This window comes from Zootoca vivipara, chromosome 13, assembly GCF_963506605.1.
Source record: "Zootoca vivipara chromosome 13, rZooViv1.1, whole genome shotgun sequence".
NCBI classification, from domain to species: Eukaryota; Metazoa; Chordata; class Lepidosauria; order Squamata; family Lacertidae; genus Zootoca; species Zootoca vivipara.
In genome coordinates, this window is record NC_083288.1 from 25,623,339 (window position 1) to 25,648,938 (window position 25,600).

The 25,600-nt window shown below is 45.4% G+C and overlaps 1 protein-coding gene across 7 annotated transcripts in view; it reads right to left on the reverse strand.

The window, feature by feature from the left end:
- Positions 1-25,600, reverse strand: part of GRB7 (growth factor receptor bound protein 7) — an 81,750-nt gene that overhangs the window by 42,979 nt on the left and 13,171 nt on the right. Inside the window, exon 1 of one of the 7 annotated variants that reach the window (XM_060281501.1) lies at positions 10,492-14,058. The exons of 3 other annotated variants lie outside the window; for them this stretch is intronic. In XM_060281501.1, coding sequence (XP_060137484.1) covers positions 10,492-10,534 — 43 coding nt within the window. In that variant the 5' untranslated portion in view covers positions 10,535-14,058. Of the gene's footprint in view, positions 1-7,099; positions 10,461-10,491; positions 14,059-25,600 lie in introns of those variants that run through there. 3 more of the 7 variants (XM_035136642.2, XM_035136638.2, XM_035136640.2) reach the window with 3 other exon arrangements.

Below are 25,600 nucleotides of genomic sequence, written 5' to 3' on the forward strand. Positions count from 1 at the left end.
GAATTAGTTATTACGACTCCTGCTTTAGGGAATCCAAGGAAGCATAGCACTCGGAGGAGGCTCCACGCAGAATTCCCAAGGAGAGGATTTTCTGCCGCCCTGTCTCACGCCAGTGGAGCACACTGATGCCTGCCAATGCAATAAATGCAGCTGCTCAGGGGGTGGGGGTGGGGAAGCTGGCAACAGAGCAGCGCCCGAGTCAGCAGCTGTGCTGAGGCAATGCAAGGGTCACGCTCAAGCACTGACACAGCAGAGCAAGTTGATATACCCACCCCAGGAGCCTGGCACTGGATCTGAGCTCAGCAGCTCAGCTGAGCCCAGCACATCTTTTGCCCTTTCACCGGCTCTCCCTATATTAGCAAAAAAAAAAAGGGGGGGGAGGAATATCACCAGGGTTTGTGGCATAACCCAGACAGGGGAAAGAAATAGAGTAACGGAGGGTCAAAGTTCTTCTGAGATTAGGCACAAGTTGCAAGCGCAGCACAAATGCTACATATGGTGAAGCACAGAGGGGAGAGAGGAAGAGAAGATAGCCATAACTGAATAAATAATATAACTGAATAAAATAATATAACCACATGCACCCCTACATTTTTACTTCATTAACCTTGCCTCTTGTTCATTCTTCCTCTGCTAAAATGTACACTGTAAGCCTTCAGTCTGGATAGCTCGGTTGGTCAGAGCATAGTGCTGATAACGCCAAGGTTTCAGGTTCAGTCCCTGTATGGGACAGCTGTGTATTCCTGCATTGAAGGGGGCTGGACTAGATGATCCTCAGGGTCCCTTCCAACTCTATGGTTCTGTGAAGAAGCTCACTTGGGCAGGGTCATGTCTTTTTGTTTAGGTTACCCTATCCAGAAGCATCCATGTAATACACCAATGACCCCACATAATCAATAGCCATGCTTATCATTCCAAAACACAGAGGTCCTTTTGTAGCCTTCAAAACCTGCATCCCTGCTAGTTAGGACAAGAAATCCAAAGGAAGCATGGGCAAATATTCTGCTCCATCTCCAGCTGCACAATGGTGCGTTTCTATTGAAGAAACCCACCACGACATTCACCAATCTGTCAAAAGGTCCCCAAATAGACCCCAAAACTACTGAACAAAAGAGGAAACCCTCTTCTTCACGAGAAAAAGCCAAGCCGCCTCATATCTTTCTATAGATATATAGCTAGATGCATATGCACAGAATGCAAAAGAAAAAGGATTCAATTAAAAATTTCCTGTCTATCACAAAGTCCTCAACATTTAAGTAGAAATTTGCAGATCGAAACTGGAGCCTAGCAGCTTGACTCTAGCCAGTAGAGTGGTACCTCTGGTTGCGAACGGGGTCTGTTCCGGAGGCCCGTTTGCAACATGAAAAGGCCGCATCCTGAAGCGCCGCGTCTGTGCACACGTGTGACGCAATTTGGCGCTTCTGTGCATGTGCAAAGCGTGATTTACTGCTTCTGCGCATGCGCGCGTGCCAAACCCGGAAGTAACCCGTTCCGGGACTTCCGGGTTCAGTGCGTCCATAACCTGAAAAGACGTAACCCACAGTGGACGTAACATGAGGTATGACTGTATAGGCCAGTTGGCAGCTGTTTTGCAGCAAGGCTTAAACCCTACCCCTTAACCCTAAATCTATAATTAAGGCATTTAGCATGCAAAATGCCCCTGCTCTCTTCACAGGCAAAGATCAGCAGTCCCTTTGGCCATGCCCTATTGCCTTCCTGGAAAAAGTGCACCGTCGAGCTATTCAGAACTGCCATTCCCCGTCAGTTCACCCTCTCTCTTCACACTACCAATTTCTACTCCTCCTTTTGTAAGGCTGTCAGCCCAAGAAGACTCTCCACAACGCTACACACAAACCTGACCGAAAATATCCTCCCGCTGGCTGAATGCCCTGGACACACAGCATGTGTCGCCTTTCCCCCTTTTTGTACATATTTTCACTGAATGGTTTTCTGAACGCAGAAGCGACAAACGTCAACACAAAGCAGAATCACGTTGCATCTGCTGGAAAAGTGACGGGGAGGCGTAGTGTGGATTGCCGGTGCCCGGGGCAGGGAAAGTGCTGTGTGTGTCCCCCCCCCCCCGGTGGACTGGGAAGTAGGCAGTCCCTTTGCTGGCCTCTTTTTGCAAACTAGCCCCAACGTGGGAGCAGAGACAAGGCGGAAAAACGCAAAGCCAGGAGAGCTGCTGTGTCACGTCGCCCTCCTGTCCTTGTAGTGAGGCGCTCTGTGCAATGCACGTGGCTACAGCAGTGTTTTCCCGCCTTCCCCTTCCTCCCACCCTGGTGGGTGTTGCTGCCACCCTCCCCCCTCTCCTTTTCGGCTGGACCAGGGGTGGGGCACGCACAGGTGTTCCTTCACCACCCCAGCCCTGAAGGCCTGGCCCACACACAGCTTGCCTCCCCGTGGCTCTGGCCTTGATGAGGGAGCTTGTCATGTGGGCACCTAGCTGCACCCCCTCAGAAATGTGCACCCAGGGCCATGCCCCCTGGCCTCCCACGCTACACCACTGAATAGTGTTCACTGTGAAGTCGAGTAGATTTAAGTCTCTCCGCCTGTCTCCGTGGGTTGATGGAGGAATTATGGCATGACTCAATCTGTTAACCTACGAACAGGGCCGTCTTAGCCATATCTGGTGCCCCGGTGCCAAGATCCCTCCGGCGCCCCCCGTGAGTGAGGTGGGCAGGAGGGGTGCGCGGGGAGCTGAGAGGCGCGGAGGAGGCAACCCCAGGCTCACGCTCCCTGCGCACCTCCGGAGAGCTGCCTGAAGCCGCTCAACGGCAGAGGCGCGCGGAGGCAGACACCAGCGTTCGGCGCCCCTGATGGTCAGGCGCCCTGGCGCCTTGCGCCACCCAGCCCGGGCCTAGGGACGGCCCTGCCTACGAAACCAAACCAAACAGTGTTGAAGTCTTCTTTCTTTCTTTTTTTACCTTCCAAAGCCTTCAGTCTTCCAGTTAAAGAGACTTGCATGGCGTGCCACTTTCCAATGTGCACTGCATTTTGTTTATCGGCTGCTGAGAGTGCGCTTGCTCCTGCTGCCACCACATCCCACATTCTGGTGGACGAAGCTACGCAAGGGATGCTGGAAGTCTGATTTCTCTTGAGGCCCAGTTCACACCTGCAGAGCCGTCGCTCGTTGACAAGTGAGGATTTGCTTTGCGAGCGCAGATAATATTCTGCCAAAGGGAACTCTGCTATCTCCAGGTGCCAGCTCATGCGCAAAATATTCAAACTCCACAGAGGCAGTTCACACATTCCACGGAGCGGTCAGCGATGTTTACGTATGAACCAGCCCTCGAGATGCTAATTATAGATGAGACTCTGGATTCTGTCTCATGAAGCTGCCAAACCTCCAAACAAGAATTCTCTTCTTAGGGGGGAATGTTTCTTTCTGAAGTTGCAAATGGGAAGTGCGGCAGTTGTGCCTCGCTCTCAGTAATTATATTCCCAAAGGTATCATCCGTTTCTCATGGCTGGCTTCGCCTGTAGAGGGACTTCTGTAACATGAATCCGATCAGGACCGGCCTAAGTATCTGTAATCTAATTAACATAATGTTTGGAACTACCAGCTTTTGTCTAAAAGGCAGCGGATGTCGTGGAACAACAACCTGGTTGTGTAAATGCAGTGGCTCCCCCCCCCTTTAAAAAGTATTTATTTCCTCTGCGTCCCAAGATTATAGTGGGGCAGTTGTGTCTGTCAATGGCAGAAAAGAAATCTAAGGGCATAGCTACAAGACAAACAGAGTCAACAGAACTGCCCTTTCCCCAGGGAACCAGAGATCGGGGGGGGGGGCGATTTAAGAGTTTTCTAACAGAGAATATTCCGCAACCCTCACCAAACTGAAGTTCCCAGGCTCCTTCAAACTGGCATAAAACCAATATAGGTTTGCAGTTCAGGTATACCAGACCTCTGGCAGCTTTAAAAACAATCTATTGCAAGATAAGCTTTCATCTGAAAGCAAGACTAAGGGTGCAGCTCAAGACAAGCTTATTTTGGAGCGCCATTAGTATTTGCTTCCAAGGACTGGGCCGCATTGTCTCCATACCATAAGCTTATCACAGTGGGAAGGCAGGAAGCTGCCGCCCACACAGAAACCTTGCCAGAGTCAACATCCCTGGCGATGGAATGTGGCAAAAAGGCCTTCCTGGCTAAACCTGTGGATTATGCAGGCATCAATGCTGCGTTGCCTTTCCAGGCCTTCCTAACTCTTGCTCCACTTTCTGATTGGAGTGGACATTCAAAATAGCTACTAGCAAATGCCTATAGCAGGTTTCCCCAAACTTCGGTCCTCCAGATGTTTTGGATTACAATCCCCATCATCCCTGACCACTGATCCTATTAGCTAGGGATCATGGGAGTTGTAGGCCAAAACATCTGGAGGGCCGCAGTTTGGGGGTGCCTGGCCTATAGGGAGGCAAGAACTGCCTATGGCCAACCATGCAGGGGGACTTTATACAAGTTAGGGCTGCTATGCGCCTGGATTTTCCCAGACATTACCTGGATTTCAAAGGCGGAATTGACATCCGGGCGTGTTCCGAAAGGTGGCGCTTCGTCCTGGATCTTAGGCAACTCAATTGCATTTTTGTAAAGAAAAAAAAGCTCAACAACTTTTGGGGTCTCCTGGTTTTCCTTTCACTTTTTGAGATATGGCAACCCGACACAAGTTCACTTCCTCCTCCCTTTCTTTTAAGCCGCAAATTGCTATTGCAGGTATGTGTGTACACGCAGGCTACTTTAAAAAGCAATGCTGGCCACTAATCTTTGTTGGATTAATTGCAAGTCTGGATGAAAGCAGTCTCTACCTAAGTGCAGTGCTGTTTTTATAGAAAAAGAGGTGCCGGGGCTCGCCAGGAATGCCTCCCTTGTTCTCTTAGGATGGCAATGGCGCACACCTGCGAGGTGCTGGAACGGAGTTCCAGTGCGTTCCAGATGAAAGAAAGCCCTGCCCAGGTGCACGTATTCAGCGCAGGGTGCACCGAGACACCTGCAGAAAGCAGCTCTTCAAAACGTCTGGTTTGGAAAATGAGGTTGACCATTGATTGTGAAGCTTAATCATTCATTTATTATTTGTGATCTTTCCTCTGCGTATGTGTCCATGTGGCATGTTTTCCTTTCCAGCACACTAACGCATCTCAGGTCAGCAGCCTCTCCCCCCCCCCTCCAGCCATGTGGGGGGTGGGGACTTTGTCTCATGCAAAGATTCCAGGGCTTTACTAATTGCTCAGGACAGGAGAAAAGGGGATGTCCTTTGGAGTGCTCCTATGCGGTGGCTGGAGCTGATGACACCTTTTCAAGGGTGCAGTCACAACGTGATCTCCAGGGCAATACGTTTTTAAGGACTACCGTCGGGACAGCAACTTAATCTTAGCGTGGGTGAATCACAACAAAACCACGTTACTAAGATTTTGGGTACTGGGAGCGGAAAATAAATATTCAGCCATATTGTATGTGATGTATACACATCACTTGGGAAGATAGAGAAACTAATATCAGTGTACTGGATGAATCAAAGATCACCAGTGTTGAAGCAATGATTCTTCAACATCAACTTCATTGGACTGGTCATGTTGTGCGGATGCCTGATGATCGTCTTCCAAAGCAACTACTCTATTCCGAACTTAAAAATGGAAAGCGTAATGCTGGTGGTCAACAAAAGAGGTTTAAAGACTGTCTCAAGGCAAATAAACACAGACAATTGGGAAACACTGGCCTGCGAGAGCTCCAGTTGGAGAACAGCCTTTACCAAAGGTGTCATGGACTTTGAAGACACTTGAACTCACAACCCTACCCTGCTTACCTGGGAGCCCCATTGACTGCTAAAGGTAAAGGACCCCTGGATGGTTAAGTCCAGTCAAAGGCGACTATGGGGTTGCGGCGCTCATCTCGCTCTTCAGACCAAGGGAGCCGGCGTTTGTCCACAGACAGCTTTCCAGGTCATGTGGCCAGCATCACTAAACTACTTCTGGCGCAATGGAACACCGTGGCGGAAGCCAGAGCGTACGGAAATGCTGTTTACCTTCCCACCGCGGTACCTATTTAGCACAGACTGATGTGCTTTTGAACTGCTAGCTTGGCAGGAGCTGGGAGAGAGCAACGGGAGCTCACCCCGTCGCAGGGATTCGAACCACCAACCTTCCGATTGGCAAGCCCAAGAGATTCAGACCACAGCGCCACCCACGTCCGTGTGTAGCCATGAACTGTAAAATAAGCTGGGCCGAGAGACAGTTATCGGCCCGAGTTTAGCCAAAAGAGCTTCCTGGCTGAGGTGGGCTTTAAACTGATCTAGGGTTAAAGGGAACAACTGCTGGTCTTCCATTTAGATGGCGCTTCGATTCTGGCTATACTAACAAGGCTATGATCAATTCCCTATTGTTTTTTTCTTAATGGCATTTCTAATAAAACGCAAACAAGTTCAATGGGAGGGCAACAACCATCACTACCACTGTATTATTCATCTAAAAGTCATTACCACAATAAACACAGCATTATAAAGAAGCAACAGAATGCCTTATCGGTAGTTTTAAAACCAGCCCAACGGATTTCGAGAGGACAGGTTTGAAATCCCAAGGCCGCAAGGGCCTTTGGCAGGGCAGAAGTAACAGAAAGTGGCTTTGACCTACGAGGCCCTTCATGGCTCAGGACTCACACGCCTCAGAGCTGGGCAACACAACCTTTAAGAGCAACTGTGTGCATACGCTGCTGGTTGGGCCTTGCCCAGCTCAAACGCCAAGGACGCACAGAGAAGCGTCCTTGTTGGTTGCCCCATAACTGCACAGCTCCCTACTCCGGGATTGCTCCCTTGAGGCAAGTGTTGCTAACTCAGGCAGAGGGGACAGGAATTAACACTGGAACCTTGTGTATCAAAAGCCATAATCTTTAAATCAAATTTTTTTAAAAAAAAAATCAGTTCCACAATGATTTTACAAACCCACACTGGAACCTATCTTAATGGCAATTTTACAAGCTTGCAATTTTTACGGTCTCTCTCTCTCTCTCTCTCTTTAATATACCTCTGCTAAAGAATCCAGATACCCTTCCAAGTCAATGCTCCAGTTAATATGTTTAAAGTTTAACCCAACCCCAACATGACAGACAGCTTACAAGGCCACGGCAGAGGCCAACCACTCGGGAACCACTTCGGAAAGAACGGCCTCCTTTGTCAGGCAGTCCTCAGCGACTTCAGATCAATCTGCTACGTGCTCTGTCTTAACTAATTAAACTTGACGGCAGGAGGCTGGGTTCCACCTGGGTTTTCTTTTATTAACTGAACACTCTGTACCTCTCCCAATCATCACCGTGTCCTTCTAAAACTGGCCAGCGGCCAACTGGCAGCCCACAGGCTGGATCCTGGCAACCACGTTCGGTCAAAACGTAGGCGAGAATGCCTCTGCGTCTGGGCGATTCCTTCGTCACCGAAGGAAAACCAGTCCTCGCGCATCTAAGATTAAGGCAGAATTTGCACCGTTTAAGGAGCACAGTCGACCCATGTTTTGCCCCACAGAGCTACTGTGGGAGCATTTGCAAGGGAAGGATTTGCAGCCAGGAGAGGCGTTGCTTCTTCAGTAAACATGCCCCCCTTCCAGCCTCGCCCACCTCTGTGCTCTTTGTGCAAAGGGGCATTTGGAGAGGGTCAAACAGACCCATTCTGCCAGCTGGCCCTCTTGCACAAATGCCTCCTAAACTGCTTTGGGGACACACACTCGCCAAAGGAACATGCCGTTCCGCCCTAAGGCCCGAACCATTACACAGAAATGTGTGTAAGAACATGGAAAAGGCCTTTTCAAAAGGTGGGGTTTGTGTGTGAGAGAAAGAGACGAGCCGCTATGAGAGGGGGAACAAAGAACGGGTAGATTGGGAGAGAGTGAACGACTCGCCACACTTACTGCGGCTCTTCTCCAAATCATGCCGCCTTGACCCCCCCCCCACACACACACGAGGGCTAAAAGTGCATGCTTCTAATGTGCCAGGCTGCCAGGTCTTCTGGTGCTCAGCATCTGAGATGCGGTGTGTGGAGTTTTGGGGTTGCCGCCTTCTGGAGTCGAGTGAGGAGCCAAGAAGCACTTGGTGATTCTTTCAAGTAAGTGTTTCTTCAGGGCAAGATTATCAGCCCCTTTCCAAAGGGTCTTAAAATATATATTATGCCCCCTTGAATGAGGCCTGCTTTCCTTTCAGTCACTCCCTCTCCTGCGCAGAAAAAGGTCTGGGTGAATATATTCGAAAGAGGGTGCGAGGTTTAAACTTTAAAATGGAAATGGGCTCAATGGAAGACAGCTTGCCCCCACATTGTTCTCCAAATCCCCTCTCTTCCCATGAGGTACGGTGGCTGTCTACTGGGGAAAGGGACTTTTCTGAAGCGGCCTCTCAGCTCTGAAATACCATCCCCCAAAAGGCCTGCCTGGCCCCTACTTTAATGTATTTCTGTGGCCAGGTGTTCCAGGCCTTTTAAAGCATGCTATAACATATCGTGTTTTTTGATTCTGTGTGTGTATATGTGTGTGTGTGTACACACACACACCCCTCTGCTCTCTCTTTCAATTGATCTGGTCCTGCACCTTTATCGCTCTTTCCACTTTAATTGGTTATTTTGTGGTTGTTGCTGTTGGGGTTTCGTTTTCTTTAATGGTAATGAGATTATTGTTTACGTTGGAAGCCACCCAAGGAACTTTCGTTAGAGGGCCGTGTAAAAAATAACGAATATTAATCCTTATTTTTGGCTTCTCGCTTTGAAATTTAACTCCACCCCTGGGAGGGGTGGGGATAGAACCCTACAATGCTGGGCAAATCCTCAGATCCGGCAACCCTACACTCGTTTGGATCCCCAGTTAGGAAGGAAAGCACGGGGAGTGTGTGATAGTGAGGGGATCTGGAATGAAGAAGCGGCTCTTTTGCTCTCAAATCACCTCCACCTCTGCTGATGGATCTTCTCTGGAAAGGAATGGGGGAGGGGAGGAAGCAGGTGGGATTTGGTTAGTTGTGTTTATGCGTTACACTTGCTTGGGCCTTAAGAAGCAAGGACAGCCAAACCACAGGCTGCAATCTGCGGGCAAAATCAGGCCAACAGGGAATCTTGGAACCGAACTTGAAATTGTATCACACCCTATATATAAATCCATGTCGGCCTGTCACATGCCCCGCCACCCAGGGTGATAAACAAAAGAATCTCAACTCTGGTAGTCTGCTCCCCACCCCACTTCCATGCACCATATCTGAATTCCACCATGTAGGCTCTCAGGTGGCAATACATGCAAGATCACACATGCCTCTTGCTCCGGATTGGGTAATGTAGATCGCAGCTATTACCCCCCCCTCCTTACATGCTCCCAACCATGAACTGGGATTGAAGACCCTCATTCCCTTATAAGCTGTCATTTCTTTGACATCTCCTCTGCCTTCCTGCATGGAAAAAAAGGCTACCTTGTTATCAGCTCTTTATCCACCATCCTGATTGTTGAGCGTCTACTCAATGCAACAAGTGTTGGCAGACGGAGATCAGCAAGGGCTTCAAGTTCCTGATTGTTTAACGGCAACAAAAAGCCTTCTATTTATTCTTCCCACCAACCCCACCAAATGAAGTTGGTAGAATTCTTGACCTGCAGTAACTCAGATGTAGATTACTATTACTATTATTATTTTGGGTTATGTGCATATATATGCAGATCATTCCACTCTATGGCTCCTGGGGTGCTGCCTGCAATTGGCTCTCTGCCACCATTTTGCACCTGGCTTCGACTGGCATTGTAGTAAAAAAAAAAAAAGGAGGGAATTTTAAAAGTAGTAGTTCCTGCCACCCTTGAATCTGCCAATGCCTATAACAGAGTGGCAAAGGGTGGCTAATTCACCTGTGCAGGGCCGGATTTAGGTTTGATGAGGCCCCTAAGCTACTGAAGGTAATGGGGCCCTTTCTATGTCCAGCTGTCCTTTGTCAACAACAAATTGCCGTGGTTTTTTGTGTTGAATATATGCTATATGGTAATTTATGGACCTAATAGGTATCTAAAGCTATTTGCACATAACAAAATATGTATTCTATCAAAGTAATTGTTGAACTGAAATACAATTAAGAAGTATATTAATACAGTGGTACCTCTACTTACGAATTTAATGCGTTCCGAACGCACATTCGTAAGTCAAAAAAAATTGTAAGTCAAATCCCATAGGAATGCATCGGGAGAAAAAATTCGTAAGTCGAAGCAACCTATTTAAAAATTCGTAAGTAGAAAAAATCCTATCTAAACAGCATCCAAGATGGCGGACGGAGCTCCATTCGTAAGTAGAAACATTCATAAGTAGAGTTATTCGTAAGTAGAGGTCGAACCGCCGACCTTCTGATCAGCAAGCCCTAGGCTCAGTGGTTTAACCACAGCGCCACCTGGGTCCCTTAGAGGTACCAATGTAATAAAATACAATTGAGAATAAGTATATTGGGGGGGGCAAGAGAGTGGGGCCCTAAGCTATAGCTTGTTTAAAAAGGTAAAGGTAAAGGGACCCCTAACCATTAGGTCCAGTCGTGACGGACTCTGGAGTTGCGGCGCTCATCTCGCGTTATTGGCCAAGGGAGCTTCCCTTGGCGTACAGCTTCCGGGTCATGTGTCCAGCATGACTAAGCCGGGTATGTTTAGCCTGGAGAAGAGAAGGTTAAGGGGTGATATGATAGCCAAGTTCAAATATATAAAAGGATGTCATATAGAGGAGGGAGAAAGGTTGTTTTCTGCTGCTCCAGAGAAGCGGACACGGAGCAAAGGATTCAAACTACAAGAAAGAAGATTCCACCTAAGATTCCAACATTAGGAAGAACTTCCTGACAGTAAGAGCTGTTCGGCAGTGGAGTTTGCTACCAAGGAGTGTGGTGGAGTTTTCTTCTTTGGAGGTCTTTAAGCAGAGGCTTGACAGGCATATGTCAAGAATGCTTTGATGGTGTTTCTTGCTTGACAGGGGGTTGGACTGGATGGCCCTTGTGGTCTCTTCCAACTCTATGATTTTATGATTCTAAGCCGCTTCTGGTGTACCAGAGCAGCGCACGGAAACACCGCCGGAGCGGTACCGATTTATCTACTTGCACTTTGACGTGCTTTCGAAATCCGGCACTGCTTATGCGCAGCCAAATCAAGAATCTTATTTATTCCGTGCGCTCCATCTAGCTAGCTGAGGCGTGGGAAACCTTTTTTAGATGAGGGGCTATATCGTCTAATAGGGAACCTTCCTTGGGCCACATACTAGTGGTGGGCAGAGTCTGAGACAAAAGCGGGTAAAGCAAGAAATGGATGTGCCTTTTCTCTGCAGAGCAGGTTGTACTACAGCCATGCGAAAGACAGAGGTTCGTTCACACCCACACACACACACCTGCAAACACCTCTCCATCCTCTCTAAACAGTCAATAAAGAGGCATCCTTGCAGCTTAAAGACACGTCAACCAGACAAAAGCACTTCAAGACGGTTGACAGCAAGGCCTGTATGGCTTGCTGTGTGGCCTAAGGAGCATTATAGGGGCTGGACAAAAAGGCCTGGAGGGGTTGCATCTGACCTCCATCACCCCTGGACTAGTCACACATACAAACGCATTGGGGGGGGGGGAGTATTTAAGCTAAGCAAGGTGGCCATATCTAGCCTCATGAAGGGTACTATCCTGCTCCCAGCTGGCAATTTAGAAGCAAGTGCACATCTATTTAGGGGACAACATCTGCAACCATGGGGACCAAGTAGTGGCGGCCCCCTTTTGAGGGTGAACTTGCTCCCGGGCCTCTCTTCCCAATACAGTGGTACCTCTACTTACGAATTTAATGTGTTCCGAATGCACATTCGTAAGTCGAAAAAAATTGTACGCCGAATCCCATAGGAATGCATTGGGAGAAAAAATTCGTAAGTCGAAGCAACCCTATCTAAAAATTCGTAAGTAGAAAAAATCCTATCTAAACCACATCCAAGATGGCGGACGGAGCTCCATTCGTAAGTAGAAACATTCGTAAGTAGAGTTATTCGTAAGTAGAGGTACCACTGTATGCCCTTATGAAAGACAAGCTCTGCTTCATTAGACCAAGTATCCACCCAGGGTGGAGGGGGGAGACACCACACTATAAATATGTCAGAAATTAAGGTGTTATAACAAAAGAGAAAAAAAACCACTATGTAAAATCACAAAGGTTTTTTTTTGCTCTCCAGCGCCATCTGGTCTTGCATGTTTATAACGCATTCAAAGCGCTGGTTTTTTGTTTTGTTTTTTACTAATATAGCTGAGTCTCAAGTCCAGCATCCTGTTTTGGTGTCCACCCAAACACCTCCAGGAAATCTACATGGAGGGCATGAAGGCAATAACCATCTCCTTGTTGCTTACTCATTCTACCCACAACCCCAGCAACTGGTAATCAGAAGTACACTGTTACTGCGCTTTAGGTACACTGTTTCTTGACATTTGGTTGCGTACCATACACAATTGCTACAAATAAAGCCTCCTCCTGCTCCACAGATTTGTCTATATAAAAACACGAAAGTGACTCTCCAGTGAAACCAGTTGCTGAAGACCGGGAGTTATTCCCGTTGTATAGTTTGCAATCTCGCTCACAATTTGCCCCAGCTTCAGCTCTAGGAATTGTCCGTCCCCCCCACTTTTTTTTTTTTAAAAAAAACAACAACCCAGAAAACAGAAACATGGAAACATATTATACTGTGATTTCCCAATCATTTCCTTTTGTTCAGGACAGGTCCTCTTTTCATTTCTGCTTCAAGGTAAAGTTGGAAACAGGAAGAGGACTCAATTCTAACGAACAGACAGATACAAGTGAAACGGGAATATTTTTTTTAAAAAAAATAAAAGTCAAAAGAGCCAGAAACGCAGATGATAGATAGATAGATAGATAGATAGATAGATAGATAGATAGATAGATAGATAGATAGATAGAAACTCAGAACAGGCAATCTCTGGCTATACTGAGACAAAAACACAGAAGTTGCCATAAACATTGGGGGTGGGAGTAGAGCGATCAGCTTCAAAATTAGTATGATAGACCGTAGGTAATAATTAAGAAAGAAGTCAAAACCAAAACAGGCAGGAACAAAGAAAGAGATGGGGACGTTGTGGAAATCTCACAATACACAATACACACAATACACATACCGGTTGGAAGCGCCACTTAAGAATAAGCTCTTAGTACATCTACTCAGGATCAAGCTATAGATGCCTCAAATCATTTCATCTCCCCCTCCCAAAGTTGTTATCCTCAGTGTGACCCTTTCCAACTCCCAGCGGGAGGAGGAAGTGCAGCCTGCAGAAAGAGGCAGAAAGAAAAGGGAGCCTGCTTACCTGGCCCTGGTGATTTGAGTTTCCGCTGCAGCCTCGACTCTCAGAACTGGGGGATCCTGTTTAGTGAATCCTTTATCTACCTGCCTCCGAAACGGCCACGCCTCCTTCTCTTGACATCACAGCCAGTCAAAACACACACACACATACACAAAACCCAGACCGGAATCGACCGTGCGATGGCAGGTGCACCAAGCCTACAATTCGCCGCCCCCCCCTGCCCCCGGTCCCAGCATGCAGAGTTTGATGTTTAACTTTGCCAAACTTTTCCCTCTCCCTTCCCTCCAATACTCTTGTCTTTGTCTTGTTCTTAAAAATAAAAATAAAAATCAGGCCATGACAATATTCCACGCCACCTCAAACCCTGCCAGCTAGCAAGGGAAGGGCATCTGGTGTTGCTCGTAAGCCTGATAAAACCAGACTTGACAGCTTCGGGAGAGTAGAGATGGAATGGGGGCAGGGAGCAGAGGCTGGAGAAGGAAAGATCACATTTCGAGCTGGCCTGCCGGCTGCTGATCAGTGCCTTGATGTATATAACCTTCCACAGGGACAAATCCCATGACGGCAACCACCTCAGGTCTACCACTTCATGCTACATACAGCAGTACAGGACTAAAAAAACAATAATATACTAAGCAGGACTGAGCAGGCGTGTGAGTTCCGCTGTAGGAGGAGGAAGCCAGGGCACACCACCCTGCCCCTCCTTTCCTTGACCTAAAGAAACCCCAAGCTCTCAAACAACTTGGACTACAAAAACAATTATGCAAGTAGAATGCGAGCAGGGGTGTTGTCGTGGGCTGGCCAGATGCAGAGAAGTGGTGGGAGGCGCCAGTTGGGGAACCCCAAAGGGAACCCCCAGGGGAAGAAGGCTCAGAGCCAGGGGATTGGTGGTGGGATGACAACGAGTGGTCAGAGGGAAAAGACTCAGGAGGGGGGGGAGGTGTCAGAAGCTAGAAGGGCAACTGGGTTTAGTGAGCAGGAAGAGGCTGTGGCGGAGAGCAGTTCAGGCTCCGGAGCTGAAGCGGAGGCTGGAGAGGAAGCTGGGCAAGAGGCAGAGCTGAGACAGGCTGCTGAGGAATCCAGGGAGTCTCCCCCTCCTGCTGCAACCAGCTCCCCTCCCCTCTGGTCTCCTAGAACACGCAAAGAAATGAAAAGAGCAGAGATTGGTTGTGTACAGATGCTGTTTGCGATCTGCTTGGGAAAGGAACCTGGAGAGGAGGAGCCTTAGCGAGTGGTGGGAACCGTCAGTCCTCGCAAATGCTTCATTGGAGCAAGACCTACTGGGAAGAGTTACCTGCATCACTTTTGTTGTTGTTGTTGTTTAGTGGTGGAGTCTCCTTCTTTGGAGGTCTTTAAGCAGAGGCTTGACGGCCATATGTCAGGAATGCTTTGATGGTGTTTCCTGCTTGGCAGGGAGTTGGACTGGATGGCCCTTGTGGTCTCTTCCAACTCTATGATTCTCGTCGTTTAGTCATTTCCGACTCTTCGTGGCCCCATGGACCAGAGCACGCCAGGCACTCCTGTCTTCCACTGCCTCCCACAGTTTGGTCAAACTCATGTTAGTAGCTTCGAGAACACTGTCCAACCATCTCGTCCTCTGTCGTCCCCTTCTCCTAGTGCCCTCCATCTTTCCCAACATCAGGGTCTTTTCCAGGGAGTCTTCTCTTCTCATGAGGTGGCCAAAGTCTTGGAGCCTCAGCTTCACGATCTGTCCTTCCAGTGAGCACTCAGGGCTGATTTCCTTCAGAATTGATAGGTTTGATCTTCTTGCAGTTTATGGGACTCTCAAGAGTCTCCTCCAGCACCATAATTCAAAAGCATCAATTCTTCGGTGATCAGCCTTCTTTGTGGTCCAGCTCTCACTTCCATACATCACTACTGGGAAAACCATTGCTTTAACTATACGGACCTTTGTTGGCAAGGTGAAGGTCTGCTTTTTAAGATGCTGTCTAGGTTTGTCATTGCTTTTCTCCCAAGAAGATGGGATTACTGTGCTATTTGGGTTTCTTTGAATAATCAATCAATCAATCAGCTTTATTTGCATAGCTGACAGCCATTGCAACAGAATACATGCAATAAACAATTAAAAACAACATGGATAAAAGGATCAGTCATATGACTATGATTATTTCTTTGAATAAAGAGTTAACTGCACTGACACCATTTGTGGGGTTGTTGGTGTTTTTTAAATGCTGATCTATGCTTGACTCCGGTTCCTTGCAGGGTCTTTCCACGTACGGCTATCCCTTTGCTCGACACATGTTGTGGAGGTGCAATGAGCTTCAGGGATGTTGCAGCTGTGTCACACTTCCACGATGACAGCTCCCCTGCTGTCGAGGAGGAAGGAGGGTCTTGCGGGAAAAGAACATTGATCTGAGGAAGAGGGAAACATTCCCTCCCGAGGGAAACATTCCTTGGGAGCTGAAAAGCTATGGTCTCATGCAGAGGATACTTCTCTGGGGTAGGATGGAAAGATTTTGGTTGTGGACGATTTGAACAGTAAGAAGGTAGATAGTTGGGTTTTTGATGGGCATACAGACCGCAGGGTGCACTGCCTACCTGGCATGAAGATTGTGGTTGTTGCACATCACCTACATAGCCTGGTAGATAGTGCTAAAGAGGAGTCAGTGGTCATAGTGCATGCTGGCACCAATGACATGGAGAAATTATTATTATTATTATTAAGTTTGAATACTGCTCTTCATCCGTAGATCTCAGGGCAGTTCACGACATAAAATTACAATACGAAAAACACAAAATGCATAATAACAACGAGAACAAAAGCAAACCAATAAACCCCTCTCCCTCAACATATTTGAAAGGATATTAGATGTTAATCAGCCAAAGGCTGGGTTGAAGAGGAAAGTTTTTATCTCATGCCTAAAAGTGTATAATGAAGGTGCCTGCTGAACCTCCCTGGGGGAGGACAGGGAACGCTCTGGAAAGATAGAAATAAAGGCATAGGTGGGAAACAGCAGAAGTGGGTGGAAAGTGCTTCGTGGAAGCTGTGGGAAAGGGTGGGAGTAGGGTAATAGTTTATAAATGTCGTATGAGATGGATGAAACGGAGTGGCCTTATACTGGTATGACATATGGATCTCACTGTTAATTTTTGGAAAATCTGGATCTGGGGGAAGGGGGGGAATTATGTTATTATGGTTTGAAATAATATTTGATACAAGAGTTAATGTTAGAATGATGATTCCTTGTTAATAAAAATTATAGGCAGAGGGGGAAAGTTTTATAGAATGAATAAAGGGAATTAGAAATATTTGGTTTGAAATATTAGATTAAAAGTGATTGTATTAATATTGGGATTAAGAGCGGAAAATAAGATTAAAGGATTGAGAGAAGAATGTTCAAGATAAGCAAAAGTACAATGAATACCGTCTAAATAATACTGTAATAGGGACCCAAAGTGGGGGAGGTCGGGGGAGTCCAAAGGGTGATGACCAATATTTAAGTTAGAATTTTTGTTTTCATTATTTTTGTATTTTGGTTTTTGTATTTCTGTTTTTGTATTTTGCATTTTTGTTTTTTGTATTTTGTGTTTTCGTGTTTTGTATTTTTGTATGTGTGTGTATGTTTTAAAATCTTCAATAAATACATTTTAAAAAATAAAAAATGAAACTGCAATATATTGTTTAACTTATTAATAATTATTATTAAACCTTTATTTTTACATGAAAACGGTTACAGAACTGCAATTAGCAAATGAACAGCAACAATTGAATACATTCAGGGATGTCATCAAAAGCCAGTTTTTAAAGATCTTTAAATGTATCTGCCAGGGACCATCCAGCCAAGGCCTCTGGCGACTCTGTGGAGAAACTAGCATGGCTGCATGTAAACAGAGCTGGTCCAGAAGTGACATGGGAACATTTGTGCCAGAATGTGGATAGCACAACACAGTCCCAAAGTCCTTCTGGAAAGAATCAGAGCCCGGGGAACAAACAATCTGGAAAGCACCCAGAGAAGAGGAGAAGGCGAAGAACACATCTAAGGATGCCTTGCCAAAAGGGAAAAAGTTAGAAAGCAGGCAGGGGAGAAGAATACAGCTACACAGGAAATAATCCTTAGGTTAGTTCAGGAAATTATATCAGAAGGAACTTTGCTCTGGTGAGAAAATTGGGAGTGAGAAAGGAAAGTGACTAAATGAGCCACGTGAAAATTATCTGGAAATCTATGAAGTGAAAAATGATTGGCCTCATTTTACAATTTTCTTCTAGCTCAGATTGCAGTAGATGAGAAATGAATGTTCCATGAAAAGAGAAGCACAGTCATGTAGCAGATTTCAGTGGCAGGGTGTACCAGACACATTGAGAAAAGGTTTACCACTGGTATGGGAGACCAGGGAAGGCTGAACCTCATAAGAACTTTGGCAATCCGTTGATGCTATCGACTCCATCGAGTGGTGTCCAAATCTAAATATGCAGAAATAACAAGTGACAGAGCTCTTCCTACAGGTGGGAGGTTGCCTGGATGTACCTAGATAGAAGCAAAAACTTCCCACACTGTCTGCTGCCCTTTTCATGTGTTATTTCCTAACACATACAGTAAGTGTGATCTGGAGAACAAGCCTTATGAGGAACGGTTGAAAGAGCTGGGTATGTTTAGCCCGGAAAAGAGTAGAGCTATGAGAGCCACCTTCAAATATCTCAAGAGCTGTCACATGGAAGAGGGAACAAGCTTGTTTTCTCCTGCTCTGGAGGGTAGGACTCAAAGCAATGGCTTCAAGTTACAAGAAAGGAGATTCCAACTAAATATTCGGGGGGGGGGAAACTTTCTCACAGTAAGAGCTTTTCGAGAGTCTCCTTCGGGAGGTGGTGAACTCTCTTTCCTTGGAGGTTTTTAAGCAGAGGTTGGATGGCCCTCTGTCATGGATGCTTTAGCTGAGATTCCTGCATTGCAGGGGGTTGGACTAGAGGACCTTTGGGATCCCTTCCAACTCTACAATTCTATGTTCAGGGGCCACCTACCAGTAGTGTGCAGGCACGTACCATTCTCTCCTAAGCACACATAACAGAAACACACATGCACACCCTATTAACATATACACACACACACCTCTCTTATACGCACACAGCTCAATTTACTTCCATGCTTTGCTATATGGTGAGGATCCCTTTTTCACTAGGAAGCTGAAAGCGATACCTGATAGGGCTGACAAAACAGAGTGCACTGGCTTTCTTTCACCAGCCCAGTCGGTTTCCATATTGGCTGTGGAAGAAGTGGCTTAAATTCCTCAGTGGCCAGTACAGAAGCTAAACTGTCTAGCAAAGCAGCAGTAGTGAGCTTTGCTACATCAACCTAATAGCCGGAGCAGAGACAATGCTGACTGTGTCTTGGAGAGAGTCTGGTGGACTGAACTGAGAGGACTGGCAGGCTGGATGAGGCCAGCAGGCAAAGGTTCCCTAGTCCTGCTGCAGACTGCAAATGTGGAGGGGGAGTGTGATTGCACCTCAATTCCTCCTCTTAGTTACCCTCCATTCCAATGTAGTTGGACATGTCAAAAACAGCTGGATCCCTCGACCCGTATGACACATCATCAAATTTCACACAACAATCTACATGGTGGTTAGAAGCAGGACAGCAGTGCTTTCTGCCTTCATGCATGCATTTAGATCCTAGATAGTTGGACAATTATGTGACCATTTAATATTTACTTAAAACGACCACACAAAACACTTCGTACAAGGGTAATGACATCTGCATCGATTTCACAGGCTGGAAGGAAAACCCTGGAGTCTGTTTGCAAGTGGTGGGCTCCCATCCCCTACGTGAGCAAAACTCCAGAACCACTTTGGGTTTTTACACAAAGGCACCACCCAAACTGAACTTCATTGATTGGTTTCAGGAGGGTGTTTAGTAGCAATCTTCCAGGTGCTAGACCAGAGGGTGTCAGAATCTCTAAAACCATGGATCAAGTTATAACTGGTAATTCCCAAAGCTGCCTGATTGATTCCGAGTATTCCACACTTGATTATGGATGGAAATTTTCCAGTTACCCTTATGAAATTGTCCTCCGGCCTTGGCATTTATTAATCTATTATTCCTTTAATCTACAAAGTAACTTTTTTTATATAAAATAGCTGATGATTGAATAATCTGTATTTTATTAGAATCAGCTGAAACTTTGCACTTTAATGTCGAGATTTATGTGACTGTTTTATGAGAGTATATTCTGTTTTGCTTTTAACATTTATTTAATATCTATTTATTTTATATTACTTTGCGTAACTGAATTTTTAATTCCTCTCTGTTTCTTAATCTTTGTTTATAAATCATTATGCATCTGGGTGATGTCATGAGTGGAAGGGAAGAGGGAGGGAGGGAGGGAGGGAGGGAGGGAGGGAGGGAGGGAGAGAGAGAGAAGCAGCACAGAGGACAGGGGGGATTGGATAGGTCAGGTATGCACAAGGACAGTGAGACATCTATTCCTTTTCCAGCCAACTCCCCATGCACTGGGTCCTGGGCTGTTTGATGCTCACATGCACCCACACCCTAGACTTACGGACCACACACAGTCTTACAGAAAGACATCACCACCTCCGGCTCGTGCACACACTCGGATGTACATTCCCACACCCAAACACATACACAATTAGCATTGCCAACCCCCTGCACTCCAGCACAGGAATGGGGTTGGCTGGAAGCAATGCCTTTGACTTTGCAGAAATATTCTGTGCCAAGTAAAAGGCAGAATTTCCAGCTCCAGTGCTGACGTGGAAATCTGTGCAAAAAAGAAAAAAAGAAAAAAGGGGGGAGGGGGAGGCAGTGTTCAGGATAGGCCAGCACACACACTTCATTTCAGATCGATCGGTTACAGCCAAGAAAAACAAAAATGTAGCTTGTGTTAGGGTTGCCATTTTCTTTTGCAAAGTTTTTGAACTACTCTTTAGGAAATTCAGCAAAATCTAGACTTCCAACATGGGTTGCCATACGTCCGGATTTTCCTAGACACGGTTTCCGACTGCTGTATTCTGGCTAAGTCCGGCTAGGAAATTCTGGGTGTATGGCAGCCCTGTTTGTGTTTACAAAGAAGGATTTCCCTCCCCCTTTTTTGTCCTTTGAATAGCAGAATATAACAAACCCAACAGAGGTTTGCCATAGAGTTTGTGAATCTGACAAAAATACAACTCCAAAGTCTCCCCGGGGGCACATTGAACTCACAGTTCAGATTTATTGACCTTAGCCATCATATTTAACACGCCAATCGAAGTCTTCCAAAAGGCCTGCCTGCTGCAATCTCTTCTCCCGCCTGGATCCTGTGCAAAAACAGGACCCCAGGGAATCTGTGAAGGTTTACTGCAGTGGATTGCTGCTTTAAGCATACTAATCCGATCAGTTTCAAACATCGTTTTCCTGTACTGTGTCCGATTTAGTCGGAATCCAACAGCTTTCACAATTCAATAAAAGCTGTGGTAGTAGTTACTTGTTACTTAAATCTATACCAGAAAATTATCCCATTCTTTTTATATATATATAAAAATAATAATAATCGTAAAAACAATACAAACACTTTTTTAAAAATTTGACAGAGGAAAGAGAGGAGGGAATAGGGATACAGAATAACACAAACAAGTCCATATATGGAATTGAGATGTCTAAATATTTCCCTTCTGACTGCTGTTTGCAAAAAGCCACTTTTTCGCATGTCCCAACTTGGTAAGGTTCTAAGTTCATTGCACAACTTGAAAGTTATTTCTTGCCAGTACTGGAGCAGCAATTGCTTCGCCACTTTTAAAGTGCCCTCATTAACCAGCTGTGCTAAAGAACACCGGAACGCAATTCAACGGCATATTCACATCCATCAGGATTTACCCAGCACCTTATAACCTCGGACCAGAATACAGCCATTCTTAAGCAAATATCCTGACTGTGTCCACCAGCATCCTCTAGTGAAACTTGCTGGCATTGCTTCTCCTCCACTAGTAGACCCATTCTACTATACAGTGGTACCTCGACTTACGAAGACGATCCGTTCCGCGGCCGTCTTCGTAAGTCGAGGTTTTCGGATGTCGAAGTGCTGCTACGGCGCATGCTCAAAGCATGATTTCATGCTTCTGCGCATGCGCCAACAGCGCACAATGAAAGGACTTCCGGGGGTTGTCGACTTCAGAAGTCAAAACCTTCGGAAGTCGAAGCATTCAGATGTCGAGATATGACTGTATAGTGGTGCCTTGGTTCTCAAACGCCTTGGTACTCACAATAACTTGAAACCCAAACACTGTAAAACCCGGAAGTAAGTGTTCTGGTTTGCAAACTTTTTTTGGAAGTCGAACGTGCTCTGTTTTGAGTATTACGCTTCCGATTTGAGTGTTACACTGAGGTTTGTCTGGTTTTGCTATTTATTTTGTGTTTTTGCGGCTTTTTGTTTTGTTTTTGTGACTATGTGGAACCCAGTTCAGCTACTGATTGATTGGTTGATTGATTGTGTGACTGCATTACATTGATTATTGCTTTCATTTTATGGGTCAATGGTCTCGTTAGATAGTAAAATTCATGTTAAATCGCTGTTTTAAGGGTTGTTTTTAAAAGTCTGGAATGGATTAATCCATTTTGCATTACTTTCTATGGGAAAGCACGCCTTGGTTTTGGAACGCTTTGGTTTTGTAACTTCTGGAACGGATTAAGTTTGAGAACCAAGGTACCACTGTATTCTCATTCCGGTTTAATTGGTGCCACTGCTTATGGAGCCAAAGCAGAAACAGCCATGCACAAAAGGAAGGCTATCAGCAGACTTGGGAATATCAGTGTGTGTAGTGATGTTAAATTCTCGAGAATAATCTTTTGGAGAATATTCTCAATTAATGAGAATATTAGAGAATTTTCATTTAAAATAGAGGAATATTCATTTTAATGCATTGAAAATGATATAATTTTAATGCATTGAAAATGATGTAATTTTAATGCATTGAAAATGATGTAATTTTAATGCATTGAAAATGATGTAATTTTAATGCATTGAAAATGATATAATTTTAATGCATCTAAAATGATATAATTTTAATGCATCGAAAATGATATAATTTTAATGCATCGAAAATGATATAATTTTAATGCATCGAAAATGATATAATTTTAATGCATCGAAAATGATATAATTAGTCACTCAATATACATGTTTATTCATGGGTAAACTTGTTCAGATGGCAACCAAAAACTGTACAGATACTTTTATTCAATGGGGCAATGCTGTGAATTCACATTCTTTTGATTTTCTGCACCAAACTTGAAATTGAAAATTCAATGTGAATGACTCACGTTAATCACTAAGCCTACCACTAACCGTATATTTACCACCAAGTTCGAATTCTAATTATGCTGTGTATGTATGAAATGTAGCTTTTAATGTAAAAGGAATATAATATATATATATAAAACTCAGCTCTGCTACACGAGTACGTTCTTTAATATCTACATGGTACAGTATTTTCCCCTTCATGGATCAATGCCTTGTCGTGGCGAAGGGGCTTGAATAACTCAGAGAAGCTATGAGCTATGCCATGCAGGGCCACCCAAGATGGACAGGTCATAGTGGAGAGTTTTGACTAAACGTGATCCACCTGGAGAAGGAACTGGCAAGCCACTCCAGTATCCCTGCCAAGAAAACTCCATGGACAAAGACAACAGGCATATAAAAGTTATGACGCTGGAAGATGAGCCCCTCAGGTCGGAAGGCGTCCAACATGCTACTGAGGAAGAGCGGAGGACAAGTACAAGTAGATTCAGAGCTGATGAAGCGGCTGGGCCAAAGCCGAAAGGACGCTCAGTTGCGGATATGCCTGGAAGCGAAAGGAAAGTCCGATGCTGTAAAGAAAAATATTGCATAGGAACCTGGAATGTAAGAACCATGAGTGGAGGTAAGCTGGATGTGGTCAAAAATGAGATGACAAGAATAAATATCGACATCCTGGGCATCAGTGAACTAAAATGGAAGGGAATGGGCGAATTCAGTTCGGGTGACTATCATATCTACTACTGTGGGCAAGAATCCCGTAGTAGAAATGGAGTGGCCCTCATAGTCAACAAAAGAGTGGCAAAAGCTGTAATGGGATGCAATCTCAAAAATGACAGAATGATCTCGATACGAATCCAAGGCAGACCTTTTAACATCACAGTAATCCAAGTTTATGCACCAACTACCGGTGCTGAAGAAAGTGAAATTGACCAATTCTATGAAGACCTACAACACCTTCTAGAAATGACACCAAAGAAGGATGTTCTTCTCATTACAGGGGATTGGAATGCTAAAGTAGGGAATCAAGAGATAAAAGGAACAACTGGCAAGTTTGGCCTGGGAGTTCAAAATGAAGCAGGGCAAAGGCTAATAGAGTTCTGTCAAGAGAACAAGCTGGTCATCACAAACACTCTCTTCCAACAACACAAGAGAAGACTCTACACATGGATATCACCAAATGGGCAGCATCGAAATCAGATTGATTATATTCTCTGCAGCCAAAGATGGAGAAGCTCTATACAGTCAGCAAAAACAAGACCTGGAGCTGACTGTAACTCAGATCATCAGCTTCTTATAGCAAAATTCCAGCTTAAACTGAAGAAAGTAGGAAAAACCACTGGGCCAGTAAGATACAATCTGGATCAAATCCCTTATGAATACACAGTGGAAGTGAGGAACAGGTTTAAGGATTTAGATTTGGTGGACAGAGTGCCTGAAGAACTATGGATGGAGGCTCGTAACATTATACAGGAGGCAGCAACGAAAACCATCCCAAGGAAAAGGAAATGCAAGAAAGCAAAATGGCTATCCAACGAGGCCTTACAAATAGCGGAGGAGAGGAGGCAAGCAAAATGCAAGGGAGATAGGGAAAGATACAGGAAACTGAATGCAGATTTCCAAAAAACAGCAAGGAGAGACAAGAGGGTCTTCTTAAATGAGCAATGCAAAGAAATAGAGGAAAACAATAGAATGGGGAAAACCAGAGATCTGTTCAAGAAAATTGGAGATATGAAAGGAGCATTTCGTACAAAGATTACCATAATCAAGGACAAAAGTGGTAAGGATCTAACAGAAGCAGAAGACATCAAGAAGAGGTGGCAAGAATACACAGAGGAATTATACCAGAAAGATATGGAGGTCTCGTACACCCCAGGTAGTGTGGTTGCTGACCTTGAGCCAGACATCTTGGAGAGTGAAGTCAAATGGGCCTTAGAAAGCACTGCTAATAACAAGGCCAGTGGAAGTGATGATATTCCAGCTGAACTATTTAAAATCTTAAAAGATGATGCTGTTAAGGTGCTACACCCAATATGCCAGCAAGTTTGGAAAACTCAGCAATGGCCAGAGGATTGGAGAAGATCAGTCTACATCCCAATTCCAAAGAAGGGCAGTGCCAAAGAATGCTCCAACTACCGCACAATTGCGCTCATTTCACACGCTAGTAAGGTTATGCTTAAAATTCTACAAGGCAGACTTAGGCAGTATGTGGACCGAGAACTCCCAGAAGTGCAAGCTGGATTTCGAAAGGGCAGAGGAACCAGAGACCAAATAGCAAACATGCGCTGGATTATGGAGAAAGCTAGAGAGTTCCAGAAAAACGTCTACTTCTGCTTCATTGACTATGCAAAAGCCTTTGACTGTGTCGACCACAGCAAACTATGGCGAGTTCTTAAAGAAATGGGAGTGCCTGATCACCTCATCTGTCTCCTGAGAAATCTTTATGTGGGACAAGAAGCTACAGTTAGAACTGGATATGGAACAACTGATTGGTTCAAAATTGGGAAAGGAGTACGACAAGGTTGTATATTGTCTCCCTGCTTATTTAACTTATATGCAGAATTCATCATGCGAAAGGCTGGACTAGATGAATCCCAAGCCGGAATTAAGATTGCCGGAAGAAATATCAACAACCTCAGATATGCAGATGACACAACCTTGATGGCAGAAAGTGAGGAGGAATTAAAGAACCTTTTAATGAGGGTGAAAGAGGAGAGCGCAAAATATGGTCTGAAGCTCAACATCAAAAAAACCAAGATCATGGCCACTGGTCCCATCACCTCCTGGCAAATAGAAGGGGAAGAAATGGAGGCAGTGAGAGATTTTACTTTCTTGGGCTCCTTGATCACTGCAGATGGTGACAGCAGTCACGAAATTAAAAGACGCCTGCTTCTTGGGAGAAAAGCAATGACAAACCTAGACAGCATCTTAAAAAGCAGAGACATCACCTTGCCGACAAAGGTCCGTATAGTTAAAGCTATGGTTTTCCCAGTAGTGATATATGGAAGTGAGAGCTGGACCATAAAGAAGGCTGATCGCCGAAGAATTGATGCTTTTGAATTATGGTGCTG